The sequence below is a fragment of the Gasterosteus aculeatus genome, chromosome 1, assembly GCF_964276395.1.
Source record: "Gasterosteus aculeatus chromosome 1, fGasAcu3.hap1.1, whole genome shotgun sequence".
Lineage (NCBI taxonomy): Eukaryota > Metazoa > Chordata > Actinopteri > Perciformes > Gasterosteidae > Gasterosteus > Gasterosteus aculeatus.
Window position 1 is genome coordinate 4,879,583 of NC_135688.1, and position 18,884 is coordinate 4,898,466.

Below are 18,884 nucleotides of genomic sequence, written 5' to 3' on the forward strand. Positions count from 1 at the left end.
TACCTTATATCGTGAACTGTTTATCCACATAAGAATACGCAGCTACAAACTTCTGTCAAATACATCAGTGATGAGAAAACTCTTTGAAGTGTCCTATCAGAGAATGTTATTACCGAAGGAAAAGGTTTAACAGGGTCGCTACGGGCACACTGCTTGTTTACATCTCCCTGGGTCATTTTGCTTGTCCCTCCATTTATAGTTCAAGTTTATCAACTTCTGTATAAATTCGTGCTCCCTGTCAGTCGACGACGCATCAACCCCCCCCCCCCAAAAAAGACCTGATTCTTTCCTTTCCGAGGCACACCTGAACGCGGCACCGGGATCTGAAACCGTCGGGTTGGGCCAGAGGCTCCAGACGAACCCACACGGACCGAGGCCGCGGAGTCCGACACACGGGTCCGACCCCCCGAAACCAGCAAACGCGTTAACCAGCCGCAAAAAGAGAAGTTCCGGTTTGTTTTTTTTGCAGCCTGCTTCTTCTCGACTTCCCCTCGTTGGCTCGCAGACACCAATGCGGGATAGTGATTGGAGTTGACAAGCCCGCTCCACTACTGTATCTACCCTCCTCCCCCTCCTCCTCCCCCCCCCGCTCCACACTCAACCAGGAAATCGTCGAGGTGTGCTCTCTTTACGCCGCCAGTTGCTACCCCGTCTGCGGGTGTAGATGCGCCTTTTCCAACCGCCGGTTGTTGTTGTTTTTTGTTTTTTTCTCTAAATAATTCCACCAGTTTGAGTGTCGCCGCCGGGCTTTGAGCCCTGAAGTCCGCCCCAACTTGCCTTCGAGGAGAGCGGATCTCCACTGTGGCCGAACAATGAGGTGGGTCAAAGCGGCTCAGAGCCCCTTCATCTTCCGTGTGTTTCCAGGCTACGTTTTGCGTTTCTCACCCGGGACCCGGCGAGCCCGCGGCGGCTCCTCTCCCAAACGGCGGGTCGTGCTTTTCATTCTGAAATAACTGGAGCTTTCTGGCTGGGGAGGTGCGGGGGGGGGCATGACGCTGGGTAGCAGTTGTTTTTTTGGGGTGGGTGGGTGGGGGGGGGGGCGGCTGGTGAATAATACGGTAGTTTGTGTGTCAATGTTCGCTACTTTTGAAGTGGAAAAAGTGCGCGCGCCGAGTCGACTTTTTTTTTTGGTTTTTTTCGAAGACGACCGACTGCGTGTTCTTCACAAAGCGAACCGTGCGGGCGCACCGGGGTTCGGGGCGCTTTTGCGGAGCGCGTGAAAAGCGCTTCGGTGCCTCGCACGAAGGCGGCGAATTCCGCCGTTTCTCGCCCACTTTGCTTTCACCCGCGGAGACGCTCGTCGCGTGCGCAGATCCCGCATCCTGCCAACAAGCCCCGCGTGCACTTGCGTGCTCCGAAGAGCCCTTTGCTCCTTTTAGGTCTTCTTCTTCCTCCTCCTCCTCCTCGCTCGTGCACATTGGAACACGGCCGCGCTCCACTTAGGTCGAGTAACACCTTTCGCGTCATCTTGACGGGTCGGTAACCTGTGCGACGAGTTTCTTTATCTCGAGTTTGTTTCCCTGTGAAACAATGTGTCCCTGCTCGGGTTGGTCCGCGGTTTGTGTTTGTTCTGCACTCGTTTTCTTCCTTTTGATCGAAGCCGGAACAGGAGGCACTTGAGCCGCCCGATACCCCGCCACGATCACAGCAACGCATTAAACGGTGACCCCCCCCCCCCCCCTTCTAAAGCCCCCCGCTGATGAGGCCATTAATTAAGTTAATGCAAGGATCAGCAGAGATTACTGCGCTACAAAACGCTACAGAATGCAAAGGCGAGTTCACGTGAATTTCAGCTGCAAAGGAAGTCCGAAGGAGCAGACTCTTAGAGGAAGGAAAAGACTGCAGTTTTTGTTTTTTGGACACAAACTAGTGGAAACCAGAAGAACTTCTACACCACTCCAGTGTGCATCACATATAATCAAACCTATATGGTGTCTGGTATATGTGTCAGCTCAACACTACCCTGTGTGCAAAATAATAATAACAATAATCACACACACAATTACACCCAAGCATTTTAATTGTTCTGACACGGGAGTTTAATTGGCGCTTGGATGTCGGCCCACACGGACAAGAACACGGCAACTCACTCAAACACGTGTTTGTGCGATACAACTATTTATAAAGAAAGGGACTCTGGCCGAGCAGATTCAGAAATCATTGATGCTGCACGTTGACGGCGATCGCTGAAGATAAGCAGACGGCTTTATTGTCGTGTTGCCCTCACCCCCCCCACCCACCAACCACAAACTGCTGCAGCAACCAGAGCACCAAGTCGACCATAAAGTGGAGGCCGCCGTTGTCCATTGCGGCGTCTTCATGCGTGGGGGTCTCCTCTCTGCGTCGACGGGCGACATCCGCCCTCGATGGTGGTAGGTGCTCCTTTTTCCCGGGTGGTGCTCCCCCGCGGTCGCTCCACCCTATGTCACCTTGTGTAGTAGTTTCACCACTGGAATGCAGCGTGCCCCCCCCCCTCATTGTCATTCCTCTGCCTGGTATGTGGAGGACGTGCACAGTCAAAAGTTCAACGATTTGACCCAGTTGAGAAAATGCAGTATCTCCACTGACTCCCCCTTCTTCTCCCACAAACCCCCCAAAAAAAAGAAAATAGACGCCGTATCACTGCCTTCGGCAATCTTCTCCTCTTTGTTAGGTGCCACAGGAAGTGCATCCATCCAAACAATGATTCACTGTTACTGCCAGGGGTGACTCCCACCTGCCTCCCACCAGGGCTCACCCGCTCTGACTAACAGCCCCCCCCCCCCCCCCCCCCCCCCCTCCAAACCCCCCCGAGGCTGGCAGTGCGGCCCCCGGCTCGAGGACCAACAGGCGCGTGTTTGTGACGCAGGCGGGCAGGTTCAACGCCTCCGCTTCACCTCGGTATCTCCCTGCCCCCCCCCCCCCCCCCCAACTGCTCTGGCATTAGCGTTTTTTTTATTGATCGGCCTTAAAAGCCGGGGAATGGCCTCCCCCTACGTCTCCTTTGTGTCTTGGCTCCAGCTTCTTTTTTCTTTTCTTTTTTTTTTCTCGCTTCTGGCAGTAAATGGAAAGGAATGCAGCTGGAACGGCGACCTTTGTTTTTTGTTTTTTTTGCTGTCGTAGCTTCCTCCTCAATCCAAATGTCCCGCGTCTTGACCCCGTGTCCCATCAGACCGGTAGCTGTTATTTGAGGCATTTAGCAATATTGTTGCCTGCATTTCCATGTAAGGATTACGAGATGAAACCCATTGGCGTTGCGATAGGAGCGCACTCATACCCCGGTGTTGTGTAATGTTCAGTGGCTCTGGTGTTGTGAGACATTCATTCCTCATGTCTTCACTTGTTTTCCTAATTCCTTTTACACACTTTTGAAGTCTCATGTGTTCGCTATTTAAAAAGCATTCCGAATATCAAGCGTAGAAATGCTCGCGTACTCTCCTCTCAGCCGTCACCTAGGAGGCCTTGCTGCAGTTTGTAAAGCGCCGTTGTTTCCGTTTCACCTTCATTGTCTTCGTGCCAACTGGAGCCGCAAACATCGGCGGCATTCTGCACACCTGAAAACGATTTTTTTCTTTCAGTGTGAAAATAAAACCGCCGTCTCATCTCTTGTACCTCAACCAATCAGATCCCGGGCATCCGTGCACCAGAAGCAATGACAGCCGGCGGCAATCTGCGTGTGCTCGGGGGGATTCTTGTCCCCAAAGGATTAAGAATTACGGCTTTATTCCGTGAATATTGATATGCACTTGGACAGTGGTGCACAGCTGGCGTGACACTCCGCGGACCCGCACACGCTGCACCGCCACCCACACACACACACACACACACACATGAAACGGTCTCGCCGTGTGAGTTTGTCTCCCTCACACCCAGTCACTGTGACCCACCCTCTTCTCCCTTACAAGGGGAACCAATTCACCCCTCTGGGTCCTTCCTCTCATCAATAGGCCATTATGCCGGCCGGCCCCCGCGGAGCAGACGCTCTGCTACAAGAGTTGCGCAACGTACACAACCTGGCATTGTCTACTTTGTCTACAAATTCAGTCTCCTCCCCCCCTTTAATTGTGCTTCTCTAGGTTGTTGCGTTCCCTCCGGGTGTGTTGTTGTTGTTGTTGTTGTTGTTTCTTCCGCGATCGCTTCTTCTAAACCCGACTATCGCCTCGGCCTGCAACCCCCCCCTCACCCCCCCCCCCCCCCCCACAGAAAGTACCTGATCACTGAGCTCCGTGTTTTGAAACCGCTGCGTTGTCTCGGGAAATTGAGTAAGTTGTTGTGAAAATTGTGTAAATTGCTTGCGTGTCATGAACACGGTGAAGCTACTTGACCGCAGGCTTCTGAATCAATAGTTTGATTGTACACGTAACAACTTTGAAATTCTGGGTTGTTGGACCGAGCGGAACCCGCAGCCCTGCGCGGCCCCCAAAGGCGTCAACGGGACAACCCGAGTCCCAGCCGACGGAGCGTTCCGGTCCAACCGAGCCGGGAAACCGGAGCGTGTTTGCGGGCGGAGACGCCGTCGCGATGGATCGGACGGTCGGCAGCTCCTCTGGCGGATCGAGGCCGTCCGCCTAATGGAGCGTAATGGATGCCAGTCGGTACACGGAGTGCGTTATGCTGTCAGACGTCTTGAACATTACTCTCTCTCTCTCAGGTCCTCGGGGCTCGGCTTCACCTTTCTCTTGAGGAGGGCGATTGCCGATTCACGAAGGCTGAGTCGGATAAAACAATGTTTTGCTGGGCGGCAGTTTCTGATTAGTCACCAATTGTGTTTGCTGTTTATAACTAAACAGAAAAGGAGAACCTGTGCTTGATTTGATGGCTGAGGAATGTTCCACATGGGTGACAATTGTGTTTTTGTGTGTGTGTGTGTGTGTGATTAGCGATGCATCCAATCTAGTTTACAGTGTTTGCATGAAGCTTTGCTCGGCCTCTTTTTTATCTGCTGAGGCAGCCTGGTGCACTCGAATGGTACACATTTCATTTAGGGACTCTATAATGAGGTCAAAAGAGGATTATTGTTCTTGTTAATGGGTCAGTCGTTAAAAAAAAGTTACAAACCTCTGAACAATCGCATTCTTAATACTCCGACTGCACATACGTTTAAGAATCAATACAAGCAGTCTGAAGAAACTGCACTCGCTTTTTTCATTAGAAAGTGCTTATAGAAACTAAACAAGTTTCTATTAGAGTCCTATTGTTACAAAAATTCTGCACAGATGTTATTTTTTGCAAGCTTCGCCCGTCATAAAATGGAGCTCGGAGAAGAAGTGAGAGGAGAACAGAAACAAGTGTCACTAAACTGAGAATCCCACTGAGCTGAAGTGAAACCCGTCCTGGTTAGCTGCCGTCACTGCATCCGTGCAGAGGCCTTCTTGTTGACCCCCCCCCCCCCCCATCCCAGTAACAGCACAAACATTGCTCCTGATTGGCCGGTTAATATATACAGTACATTCTACTTATTTCCATTGGTGTTTGCTTGGGATGTGAAGACAATCAGCTGAGCGTTGCAGAGATCTAACGTAACCGGCTTCTCTGGCGCTGTGCGTCGTGCACAGATTATCCGAGCTGCCATGCACCTGCAGAGTGGACCGACGTCGGGTCAAAGTCCACGCACTCACGCCACATGGAGTCAGCGGAAGGCAAACGTCTCAGTTTGCTTTCTAGTGGGTGAGGGGTGAGGGGGGGGCTGCAGGGGGCTGCAGGAGTCTCTGTGGATTGTTCTTCTCCAGAAAAGTAGGCTCGCCTCCTCCTTGGCCCGAGTCGACGAGGATGTGCTCCAACCTGTAAAAGGAATTGAGCTCAGAGAGGAGGACAGAGGTGAGATGGTTCCAAATATGGGCATGGAGTGTACCAGTAACCCCCCCCCCCCCCCCCTCTCCCCTACGGGTGCGCACACACACACACTCTCACCCTCAGAAGCAGGAAGGAATGCATCTCCACTCTTGAAGTGGTCACACAACAAAATGAACGTTCTCGACCAGGCGCCTATTCAACTGTTCCACGATGCCAGACGAAGGATGAGTCAGCGCTCCCACAATGCCGAGGGGTTTTTCCTCAGGACTTTCAGCTGAAGCTGTCACACTCATTTCAACAAAGAGATTGAGAAGACAAAGTAAAGAAATGGCCGAGTTGGCGTCAGTGTCCCTTTCTGTGCTCGAGGAGGCAGAAAGCAGTAGCCCGCTGTGTGCGTGTGTGTGTGTGTGTGTGTGCCCGCGCGCAGCATGCGAGGACCTGTGTGAGAAGAAACAGGCAACAACAGAGAAAACGAAAATCTGTTCTCTTTTTATTTGGCCTTTAGTGTGACGATAAGGGGAAACGAGGACTGTTAAAAATATGTTTTGCATAAACCTCAAAGTCCGGTTTGCGCCTTCAGTTAAGTTTAGTAACTTGTTTGCGATAGGTTAAATGTTTATGGGTTAAACGTTTTTAAGCTATCATGTACTTGCACTACACATTAACCTTTATGGGACGGCTGCACTTTGCAAGTTTGAAAGCTTATCTCGCCTCCGCTTTCCAATCGGTGATATTCGCTCAACAAGTCCCATTGGAAAGTTTGGTCCCTTTCGATGTGTAAATAAAGAACCAGCGACTGTTTGAAGCTCTGCTTCGACGAGCGTGCAGCTCGGGTTCGATGAGCGTTTCCCACGGTGCCACATGTCGCGGTTTACCTCGTTGTCTCTTTGCAACAAGCTTCCTGTTCTCACAGTCCTCACTTCTCACTTTGTGTCTTCACTTGTTGGAGTCCTGAGGTTTCACTCCAAAAGATGTAGACCTGTACGCACACGCCACCATAACATAGGTCAGCCCTATGTATGTATGTCATTAGAAAGCCGTTGTTCTGCACAGCACGGGGAGGCCATGGAGGTGACCTTGTTCAGCTCTGGAATGTGGTCTCTTCTCTCTGAGGCACGTAGGTAGTTCGGTCGATCAGACTATTGAGTAACTTCTTGCTAGTCGCCGTCTGGTTTGAACATGACGTTAGGAGGAGACAAAAGACCGGCACGGACTGAATCACTGTTTGTTCACCAATTCACACCTGTGTGTCTATCAGCGTTATTCACAGCTGGTCCGAAGGCAATCACCGAAGCTGTGAGAAAGTTTGAGTTTCTATCCACGAGACGTTGTCGGATTGCACTTGATCGTTGAGTTACTCCTGCAGGGTTCAGTCCCCCCCCCCCCCCCCACCGCCCGCAGAGAGCGATACCTATTCCTGGACGCGAGGCCCGAACATCATTAAAAAGTAATCGTTGGCTGCAGTTGAGGGCTAAAAAAGAAGAAACGGGGCTTTCAAACGGAGGTACCGTGAACTCCTGGAGGAGGGAAGACGCCTGATGATGAATCAGGAGGGACAGTGAGCCGGGATCGGAGGCAACCACAAATGACATCACTCTCGTCTCCGCTGTCTTCAGGGCCGGCGTGTGTGTGTGAGTGTGTGTGTGTGTGTGTGTGCGTGTGCGTGCGCGCGCCTCCCTCCCCAGTAAAGCAGTGTCATGGCGCACATGTTAACCACGTCACAACGTGAACGCTGCTGCCTACAAATCCCTCGGAGAGCGGTGAAGGAAGGAGGAAAGGGTGGTGGGGTGTGGGGGTCAGGTAAATGGAGAACGGGGGAGGGGGGGGCCTGTCTGTACTTGCCAACACATTTTGGAGGGACGGGGGGGGGGGGGGGGGGGGGGGGCTCTGAGAGCACAGCCTTATACAGACATTTCAAAGACAGCGTTGTGCCCCGGCTGTGCACCGCAGCTTCCTTACCCCCCCCCAACTGACCGTGACGCCGCAGAGAGATGAGGAACTGTCGGTGTTTACTCTAGCTCGAGCCAACTAAGTGACAACTAGTTGACTTGGCGGTGGTCTTCACCGCGCTGCGAGCCCCACGCCCTGTTAGCGCCGAGTCAACACGCGGACGCCTCGGCGTGAGCTCCGTCTCAGTCTGGCCCCCGAGTCCTTGGCTCTCTCGGACATTAAATATGCATCCGTTTCCCCAGTCCGGGAGCCTCTGTCCCCTCGCGCTTCCCGCAAGCGCGTCAGCGGCGGGATGCGGATGATTCAGTGAGATCCGAGGACGCCGCAGTGTTCATCCGACCCCTGGGGGCGTTTTTCTTTTAACCTGCTCGAGGCGATTGCTGGCCGCCGGGGCGTTGATTTAAGGCCGCTGTTGACCTGCAGCTCTTTGCAGAAGGCTTCCTCTTCAAACGGTGACTCTGTTTCCTTTTGTGATCCCTTTCATTTGAGTTCATTCAAGTAAGAAAAACCCCAAGATTCAAAAATCTGTATTTTTATCTTCCAACTTGATCAATATATGAACCGAGCGAGACAGAAATAAAGAATAAACAAACGTAGCAGTGCTTTTTAGTGGGCAAAGTCTGCACTGGAACATTATTTTACATTCTCCCAAATGTTTCTTTTTCATTTCTACAATGCAACCTGTATGCAGGTGCAACAATTCATGCTCTATTCAGGAAACCAATGGGTATTGGGCAGTTGTGAATTTAATGAGTTGAAATGTAATCTAGTAAAACGTTGTTCCAGGCTTGAAACTTTAATAGAAAGTTTTTTTAAGAGCATCCTAAAAGGGATAATATTATAGTTGGAATTATGTCTTGTTTGATTACATAAAACTTATGCACTTAACTCTTTTATTTTTTGCGTAAATAAATCAATTACAATAAATGTCCCAATACCTTCTGATTGTTATGAATCATCTGTGTCTTTGTAAATTTCCGTCTGCATCGATCAGAGGAAGCTACTGTGAAAACATTCTCTGTGTCAGTTATTAGACGTGTGGAACATAACTCAGTTAGAGGTGTTTTTGAGGTTCATATTATACACAGCAGCCCCGGAGCGATCCGATACAAGTTGTAATATATAGGATGTGTGTGTGTGTGTGTGTGTGTGTGTGCGTGCAATATTGATTGTTCAGACTGAGCCAGTCCTTATTTGGCAGTGTTGGCAACAGGAAGTGGGTTGTGGCTTTGGTGCGTTGTCACTGGAAATAGCCGATTGTATCACGGGCGAGACAGATGGAGGGAGAGGGGAGGCCGTGGATTAGGGGACTATGCTCAGAGCTCGGGGGGGCAATAAGAAGAAGGGGAGGATTGGTAGAAAACAGAGAAAAATCGAATCCGCAGTCTGCATATTTGTGTCCGTGTTGCCTTCTGCGCCTGTTCCCCTTTTTATTTGTACTTCACACCTCGAGTGTGAGGTACAAGTGTGAGACATGTGTTGGGCCTGTTTGTGGTCTCGCACCGATCGCGCTGCCCCGGTTTTTGATCCATCTTCGGATCTTCGTGTCTACAATGCAAATCTATGAGCGCTCGCTTAATGCGCGGCTATTCCTCAAAGAGCCGCAGCTGGCGTACGTTGGGCCTGCGTGCAGCTACTTTTTTTTTTTTTGCATCGTCACCGCTCAAGCGCCACAAGCTCTGCCGTGGGGGTCGGCGGGAGGCGGGAGGATTCCGGCGCCTCGGCTCCGTCGACGCAGCTCGACGCAACTTCCCGTCTTTGTCAGCCTCCATTGTCGTCTCGCCTTCCATCGCGTTTGGCATCAAGCTAATCCCCCCTCTCTGCGCTCGCATCAACACCTCTCGGCGCTCAGACCTTCACTTTTTGCTTGGACACTGATCGGCCTCCTGATCGTTGGGGGTCTGCCTCTCTATGGCCGGAGAGATGCCATCAGCAACTCTCAGCTCGTTGGCAGACCTTTTGGTCACGATGCATCCGGTGTGCGTGTTTGAGCCCCTGCACACTTACAGAGGCCCTAATGATGAATGTGAAACCACAAGAGGAAGAGCAGTCTCTTAAATAGCTAATGTGGAGGGTTCGTCTGTCCGATGTCTTCGGTTCCTCGGCTCTCCTCCAGTTTGCTTTCCCCTTTTCCAGCTGCCGTCCATGCTGCACATACCAGAACCGAATGGAATTTCCAAGTGGTAAAATAAAGAGTGTGGTCCTCAGTTCACGTTGAGCTTTTTTTATGTGACACTAAGTCTTCTCAACTTTCCCCCCCCCCTCAAGTTTCGTGTTTTCAGTAAACCTAAAGTTCAAGTACATCACTTGTCCCTCGCTCAAGGCCGAAGAGAAACAAAATACGGGATATAACCCCGAGGATCTTTCTCTCCCTGCAGACCTTGAGGCCTATCACCAGAAACAACACGTGTTTATGGTAGCGACCACGGAGATGGTTCTGTAATGAGTCACTACCACTAATCCCGGTTTCATTTTGGGGGCAGGGATTGTTGCATTTGCCAGTACTTTCTGCTCTGATGTACATTCTTTGTGCGCGCTCCTCTTTCTCCTCTTCCTCGCTGCATCGGGGGGATGTTTTGTGTTGTCTGAACTAAAAAAAGCTTTTAATACAAAAATGGGAAATGTCTTTTACAGTATCTTTTTTTTTTTTTGAAAGCATGATGAATCATATCTCCAGTTTACCAACCGCCTCCCAAGTGAGATGCTTTTTCTTTTAGAAAAAAAAAAAGTACTGTGTATAAGCCCTTCAAGTCATCTTTCCCGATTGTTCTCAACGGTTCTCCTTCTGTCCTCCAGCGAGTCGAGTATTTGCCAGGCTCGGGCCACTGTGATGATCTACGACGATGGCAACAAGAAGTGGCTGCCGGCGGGCGCCGGCCAGCAGTCCTTCAGCAGAGTCCAGATCTACCACAACCCTTCCACCAATGCCTTCAGGGTGGTGGGGCGCAAGATGCAGACGGACCAGCAGGTACGCCCGCCAGCCTGCAGCTCGCCGCGCGTCTCTTGAAGTGTGCGCGTTGGTGGCGCGCGTGTCCATCGGCGTGCGGCCCGTGGGCGTCCGTGGTCCCCGTCGGGTCCGTGTGAGCGAGATGTTCATTCACATTATCGCCGTCTGCCTGCTTATCAGCAGTCCCTGGGAAGGCGCTATCGGCGATCGCGCCATGACTTTATGGCTTCTTTTAGTTTCATTCGTTTTTGGTCAATCATTTACTTCAGCAGCCAAACATCGAGAGCAGGTACGGCCGGCTCCAACATATTAAGAATAACTTTAGACTTTCGACTAAAGTGTCGCAGCGGAGGCCGCAGTAAGTCACCTCTGCTGCAGACTTGATCTGATAGTTGATCTTAATGCGGGAGAGACTGCGGCGCGCTGAAATGTCTTGTTCTATTTGTGTAACTAGTCAGTCGTAGTAGTTTCTATCTAGTGTTTAAGTGTCTTTTTTAGAAGTGCGCAATTCTGTGAATGCTTGAGAGGAAGCTGGAGAATGCGGAGTTGCTTTCAGTTCACTTCCTTTCTATTTATATTGTGGTTTCAGTTGTGTTGTTATGAATATTCAGACATTTAATTAAATTGCTCAGCCTCATATGTAGAGAACAGACTGTTCTTTGGACGTGACAACAGGCAAGTTTGAATAGGAGAACAAAGCGGGTTTGCTGGTCGTTATCACCAGGTTGTGACTCACCAGATAAAGGTGGGCAGATTCGAAGTGAAATCGCTGGGTAAACCGAGTTTGGGTGCGTCTACTCTCGGATACGCCTGCTCTGCCCGTCTCTCTCTCTCTCTCCTTTAAACATTCAGCACTCCAAAGTGTTCCCCGGAGACGGCTCTTAAAGTGGAAGACGTTTCCTGAGATAGTTAGCCCGTGCAACCATTTCCTGTGACAATTTAGGGAGAAGCCCGGCACCCAATGAGGACTCTCTCTTTGTGTCTAATGGCGTGCATTCACAGAGAAGCTAATGTGAGAGAATACAGGCTGGCACGGTTTTCTCTCTCGCTCTGCCAGCATGTAGAGTTACTTTTGTTTCATACGTTGCAGCCTGTTTTTAAATTGAAGGTGGAACCTCCGGCCTTTCTCGCCTCGACGGGATTGTGGATAGTTGATGAAATGCCACCAGTGGCAGCTGAACTCGCTAACCTCCTCTCTGTGTATGATGCTCGTGATGATATTTACCCCCCGACAGGGTCTCCTCTCCTCTCCTCCTCCTCCTCCTCCTCTCTGCTCTGTGGAATCCAGTGGCTGTTAAACAAATAGTCAAATGGCGCGTCAGCACATTCAGGCAGCGCTCGAATCCAGAACATTGTTTTCCCTTGTGGTTCACAGGCCACACGCCCCCTGCTGGGTGGACTATAAACCAGAGCAATCCCAGCAAAAATAAAGCGCATGTGGATAATACTGTTTTCGTTCTTTCATTTGTTTGAATCTGTACAAAAAGTATAAATTTTGGCGCACAATCACTATACACAAGTATCGATCACATGTCCTCTTCGCTCCCCAGGTGGTGATAAACTGCCCCATTGTGAGAGGTCTCAAGTACAACCAGGCCACAAACAATTTCCACCAGTGGCGGGATGCCCGGCAGGTGTGGGGGCTCAACTTTGGCAGCAAAGAGGATGCTACCCTGTTCGCCAGCGGCATGGCTCATGCTCTGGAGGTGCTAAACTCCGTGGCAGACGCAGGTACATCGGTTCACTCCGGAGTCACAGTGCCACCACAAGCCTTGGCTACTGGACCTGCACCTCCAGGTCCATTAAAAGGCAAACGAAACCACACCAGGATGAGCTTAGACAAGCTTACGTTTTGTCCATAAGCATTCAGCCATAATTCTTATATCACATATTGGAAACTTATTCCAATCTTTTTTGCAGAATTATCACAAATACCTGTTCTAATGCATACGTGTTCTAATTACTTGTTTGCAAAACCTTTTGCAAACATGTAATTAGAACACGTATGCTCTTTTACACCGAAAATATGCTGCGAAGAACGTTGTTACAGTGTGGTATAGGCAGTGCAATTAATGACCATAAGATATACTAAAGGCACACCACCCTTCTTGGTTCTTCCGTAGTTTCATGTCCGTCTCCACCGTACTCAGACTTTGCACAATCGTCTGCAGGGGTGGAAAAAGGTGTGTACATCAATGAAAGCACAGAAACCGCTGCATTTCTGTGTCACAAAATACCAATCAGGAATTGTTTACCAATCCCCGGCAGTGTGTGCACGTTAAGTAATCCTGTACGTTTTCATCAGGAATGTTTTGTGTGCCGTGTTCCCTGCAGGCTATTCGACCCTTCCCCGCCAGGTATCAAATGGACCCACTCCAGAAGAGCTTGAACAACAGAGAAGGTACCATCCGCTGTTCTGTCTGTCTGCTGATTTTAATGAATCGCTGGCCACATCTTTTAATTATTTTATTGGATTCTGTCTAGCCGTGATTCTGCGGGGATGACGGGGGGGGGGGGGGGGCAGGTGTCTTCTGGGTTTTCAGGCTGGATTCAGCAGAAGAGATGGATAATGTCACTGAAGTGGATGTATCCGTCAGAAGCAAACTCTCCTGCGGGTCTAGTTGCGTAACATTCGATAGCAAGTCAAGCTGCCTTGGCTTTGGAGTAGTCTTGTCTGCACATACGCATGAATAGAGGATTGGATGGCATTAGGCTGACAGTGCTAAACCCTCCGTCAGCCCCAGTATGTCAAAGGTTAAAGGGACAGGAAGGCAGAAAGCTTGCACCAACCTCACCTGCTCTCCATCCATCTATCTGTGTCGGCCGCACATGCCGAGCCATCAACCTTTTAATCTCATCGGGCCTAAAAGGTAACATGTTGCACAGTACGGGAGGCCTTTTGTGATTGGCTAGAGGGACTACGTCAAGTTACCAGCTGGCCCAGTGATTAATGACACCCTGTCGTTTAGGGATCCTTTAAACCTTTGGTGTTGGTGGATATTATTTCATTATTGCTTATCGGCCCGATGAGCACAGATTCACGATGTTTGTCACCGTTGTTGAAAGGCTGTCGAGAAAACTGAAAAGCATAAGGCCGTCGCCTCCCATCCCCCCTTTCCCGGGCACTCTGCCTAAGTGGATCAACCGCGCTTTAAATCACAGCGACTCTCCGATTGTGTGTGTGTCCGCCTGTGTGTGGACCTGTGCATTTGGAGTGCACATTGCATGCGTGCTGTTCTGTAAAACAGCTGTTGTGAGCGGCAGATGTGACCGAGGGGTGGAGGGGGACCAAGACCGGGGCCGCTCGAATGAGGCCACCGGGTCCAGCTGTAGACTTTACGGCGGAGGGCTAATCAGAAGCCATGAAATCCACCTCTCGTTCTCCTACCGAAGCCTTCACGTCAAAAGCAAATTATAGCACCGCGCACCGGTGCCAGATATAATCAGACGGTAGTTGTTTGAACACGACGGATGGTGCGTTGATAATCAAATGATACGCAGGACGTTTTCACTTTAATCTGGAATGGCAGCGACCTCTGCGCTCCTACGATTCGCTTAATCTCACAGCTAGTCTGTTTTAATCACAGCCCCCAGATTACACGCAGCAACTTCCTGCTTTGTTTATCCGCCGATTTGTCCTGTTTACACATACGTGCCGCTGACAGATGTTTTTTTGTGTGTGTGTGTGTGTGTGTGTGTGTGTGTGTGTGTGTGTGTGTGTGTGTGTGTGTGTGTGTGTGTGTCTGTGCGTAGGCTGGAGCAGCAGCGGCTGGAGCAGCAGGAACGAGAGCGTCAGGAGCGGGAGAGACAGGAAAGAGAGCGGCTGGAGAGAGAGAGACAAGCTGCTGCAGGTCAGGAAGCACCTGGACCAATCGACATAACTGAGGCCTCACTACGGTTCAGTCTCAGAGTCGCCTTGTTAAGGGAGCACTGCCTTAAGGCCACCGCACACCAACACACACACACACTCACACACACACATTAACAGTGTCTAAAAAGCAATGAAAGCGTGGTGATTTATTGTGCTGCAAAGTGAATACAAATGTGTATATGTGCAAGCAGACATTATCAATAACAAAAAGAAAAGGTTTAATGGATTTTAACTTTATTTCTGTGTGTCCTGCGTCGGCCTTTGGTGTGTTGACATGCGTTTTTTATAGTAGGATTGAGGATCGTAGATTATACCTGTAGACTGGTTCGTCACGATAATCAAGATCGTTAACGTCGTGAGACCCGAGCTGGCGCTCCCTGTCACCGACCCGCTGCTGTTAGGGGACGCATACTGATGGATCCCTTTCTGTGTCTTAGTCTCTATTCCCCCAGCTCCACCGCTGGCCCCCTCAGGCCCCGCTCCTCCACCGGCCCCTCCTCCACCCCCTGGCCCCCCTCCGTCTGGTGGCATTCCTCCCCCGCCTGGACCCCCACCACCGCTGGCCCCGCCCTTGCCCTCCCTTGTAGGAGGTGGAGGTGGTATTAGTGGAGGAGGAGGAGGAGGAGGCGGAGGCGGCGGCAATGGAGGTGGTGGTGGTGGCGGAGGAGATGACGATGCTGGGGCATTTGGAGGAGGGGGCTTGGCGGCTGCCATCGCAGGAGCTAAACTCCGGAAAGTATCAAAGGTGAGTAAATGAGGAAACTGTCGTAGGCCGGTGGATTTTTGACAGTACGGCAGCTTTGTATTCTTACTGCTTTTAAGGCGACGTGAGCTGCACAGTTTAATCCACCATGTCTGCTGAACTCTTGGGTATCTTTTTGGCTATTTGCTGCCCTCAGCAGGAGGACGGAGCTCCTGCGACTCCAATAGTCAGAGCGGACTCCAGCCGCGGCAGCAACTCCTCCATCGGGGGAGGTGGAGGCGGCGGTGGTGGCGGCGGCGGTTTGATGGGGGAAATGAGTGCCATCCTGGCGCGAAGGTGTGTGACTTCACTCATTTCAACAAAGGCTTACCTACTTCTGATTTTATGAATTAGTGTTTATTTATTTCAGGAAAATGTTCATATTTAAAGTGCAATGCATTATATACAGTATTGTGTAACTATTTGAAAACCGCCTTTGTACATCAGGAGAAAAGCTGCAGAGCCTGGAGAGAAGCCCCCTTTGAAGACACAAGATAATGTAAGAACCTGCTGTTGGTCACATTTCTGTTTCCTATGCTGCAATAGTGTCTGCGTATGTGGCCCCGCACTGCAGTTAATAGTTATGAAATAGAAGCAGCATGGTAATGACTCACTCCTTTTTTATTTTTATTTTTTTGCATACAGGATGATTCAGAGCCTCAAGGTCAAGGCGGTGAGAACCGAACAATTCCATCCGTTGCATTCCGCCTACACTTTCTGATATTAATTTAACGTGGTACCAAGTGAACGTCACCCGCTGATGTTTTTCCACATGTTGCCTCTCAGACACCCAGAGAAGACCGTGGGAGAAATCATCCATGACCAGGTAACGCAGGATTCAGTTATTGCTATTCTGCCGTCGTCCCCCCGTCAGGTGTTGGTGTCTCATGTTAAAACTCACCCTAAAAGTAGTTCTCCATCGGTGTGAGTGCGGTTGTGTGAACATGTCTTTGTTTGCATGTGGACAACAGTGCTTTTGTGTTTGAATGTCTTAAATTTCCATTCTAAGAGAAAGTGTGTGTGTGTGTGTGTGTGTGTGTGTGTGTGTGTGTGTGTGTGTGTGTGTGTGTGTGTGTGTGTGTGTGTGTGTGTGTGTGTGTGTGTGTGTGTGTGTGTGTGTGTGTGTGTGTGTGTGTGTGTGTGTGTGTGTGTGTGTGTGTGTGTGTGTCTCACTAACAGGAATAACTCCATCCCCAAGAGCATGGACTCCGCCCCCTCATTGTCCCAGGGTTTCAGGTATACATGCTGCCCTGTTCACTCAGGACCTCAGTTGCCCCTTTTTCTTTCCTCTTGAGGTTAGCGTAGCACCTCTGCACACGACGTCCTCCAGTAGCATCGTTTTCCAGTTGATAGCCGCTCCATCGAATGGATCAGAGATCCTCCAGCCGAGGATCTCTGAATAGGAGGAGAAGGACATTTCTGAATTATTGGTGTCCTTTTGATCGATACGTTAACCCTCACAGCATCGCTGGGTGTGTGGACATTTCTGCAACTGTCCTACTGGCTATTCCTTCGTCCCTCTGGTGCTGCTGCCAGTGCTGCTTTTTTATCCTGTTTCTTTTTTTCGGGAAGAACAAAGCTCAGCAGTTGTCTGCATTGGTCTGCTTCTTGTCTCCTCACAGGCCGAAGACCGCGGGCAGCAACAACAATGATACAGGAGTAACGGATGACTCGGATTTAGAGAAAATGAAACAGGTGAAATTTAAGGAGCGGAACCTCAATGGGTGAATTTACAGGCGGCTTTCTCCGTAAGCTAGTTTAATAAAAGCATGTGTACATGAATTGTTGGTCCCCAGGTGTTTTTTAACCTTTTTGACCTGTGTAATACGCTGTAACCTCGCCATGCCTGACCATCTGTCCTGTGATCTGGTATTCTGCAGGAGATCCTGGAAGAGGTTCGTAAAGAACTCCAGAAAGTTAAGGAGGAAATTATTGGAGGTGAGATTTTTTTGCACTAAATTCCACAAACATTTATCTTTATACATCAATTTGTTCTCATAATGCTTTTTTCCCCGCCCACAGCCTTTATTCAGGAGCTGCAAAAGCGAAGCACATAGTTCAGCTGAGTGTCAGGTGTAACAGGGATGCGATAGATGGAGGTGGCTGAGGACTATTGGGACCTCTCCTCCACGGCGCCCTCCCATGTAGCCCAGGGATTTTTTTTTTTTCTCCTTCTACACATTTTCTGTTTTCTTTCTCTATCACGCAAACGCATGTGAGCTTATGTGTACATCATGCATATTCACTTCATGTAAACGGTAACCCTCCCCCATGCCACCCGGCACTTTTGATGATCAATCGTTAACATTGCAACGGTGATCCCATCCCCCCCCCCCCCCCCCCCCCCCCCCTGTTCATTCATCCCGTCCCCTTGGGTCCTCCGTGTTCTGTTCATCTGAACCAATTCAGAGCACATAGCTACGGCCACTGTCATTCTCCCAATTTGTCATCATGTACACTCATCACATCCCTCTTCTGCGGATATCCTGCTACTTGTGTCTTCTTCCTTCTATCAGACGCACCATTTACTGATCTTTACAGTCTTCAGTATTCAGGGACACTGTATTAGTCACATTTTTACTGTAATAGCGAGATGCTGGCATGCTGGGATCCTTTTGTCTTTCTCAGTTGGCAAACAATTGTTTGACCTCAGGCACTGCTACAGGTAGTTGAGCTCAGCTCAGAGTTTATTGTCTCTAATGGTAGTTGGAGGTGGAAGAACAATGATCAGGGATGGATCGGAGACACCAACTCCGCGACGACTGCAGCGTCACTCAGCCGAGTGGACTTTCCAGCTCTAACTTACACGGCGCAACGCGAGCCGTCACTGCGGCAAGATGGAGTTTGAGGAAGAGGAGACAAGCAAAAGGAATCTGACGGACAACCTGTGTGCTGTGAAAGAGGAGTGTGTTGTAGTTTTATGATGTGTAATAAATGTTTTCTCTTTGCATTGCACTTGTTCCAGGAGGAAGTGGGTCTGTGTGCCACACTGCCTTGACAGACAATTCCCTCTCAAGATGAGACGTTTGTTGGCCTGTGCAGTGGTCCCACACTGTGCTTCCGCTAGTTAATTTCTTCCATTCAGCTATGTTTTCTAACCTTGAAACATGAAAAATGGCCATGATGAGGTCAATTAATTTGGCCATGACCAACTGCCTTGAGAATAAATATATAAATATATATATATATATATGAGGAAAATATATATTTGTTTTGAGGGGAAAATGTTAGCAAAAATTAAATGGTGTTTCTATTTTAATCGAAATGACTGGTGAATGGGGATTTTGTTTTCCTTTTTTCTTTTTCAATGATTGTTTTCTTATGAGATGTTATTTTGGGTTTACTGTTTCTTTTTTCTAATAGAGTCTAGGCTTTTTACACTGAAATAAGAAAACAGCTTAGAGACACTGGATTAGAAATGCCTTCATAGTCGAATACAGCTGCTTCTTGAAATGCATTAATTTGTCTCGAGTCATCTTTTTGGAACCTGCTATAAGATTTCTGTCAATTCAGACTACGGACATTTTGCACTAACTTGCATAGAAATATTGTGGAATACATTGAACAATTTCTGCCATGTGGCTCATGACTGAATTCTAGCT

At 49.6% G+C, this 18,884-nt stretch overlaps 1 protein-coding gene across 6 annotated transcripts; it reads left to right on the forward strand.

The window, feature by feature from the left end:
• Positions 1-283: 283 nt before the first annotated feature.
• vaspb (vasodilator stimulated phosphoprotein b) lies at positions 284-18,739 on the forward strand. Of its 6 annotated transcripts, none has more exons than XM_040167279.2 (15): positions 311-817; positions 10,519-10,690; positions 12,220-12,400; positions 12,793-12,852; positions 13,004-13,070; positions 14,423-14,520; positions 14,978-15,285; positions 15,440-15,579; positions 15,730-15,781; positions 15,928-15,955; positions 16,069-16,108; positions 16,462-16,518; positions 16,905-16,977; positions 17,163-17,220; positions 17,305-18,739. In XM_040167279.2, exons 1-15 carry the CDS (start codon positions 813-815, stop codon positions 17,337-17,339), a joined length of 1,374 nt encoding a protein of 457 aa, XP_040023213.2. In that variant the 5' UTR covers positions 311-812; the 3' UTR covers positions 17,340-18,739. The 6 variants fall into 6 exon arrangements, with proteins under 6 accessions (XP_040023344.2, XP_077964830.1, XP_040023213.2 ...); XM_078108693.1 differs by having other exon boundaries at positions 313-817; positions 15,928-15,946; XM_040167410.2 differs by lacking the exon at positions 12,793-12,852 and having other exon boundaries at positions 284-817.
• The last annotated feature ends 145 nt before the right edge of the window (positions 18,740-18,884 follow it).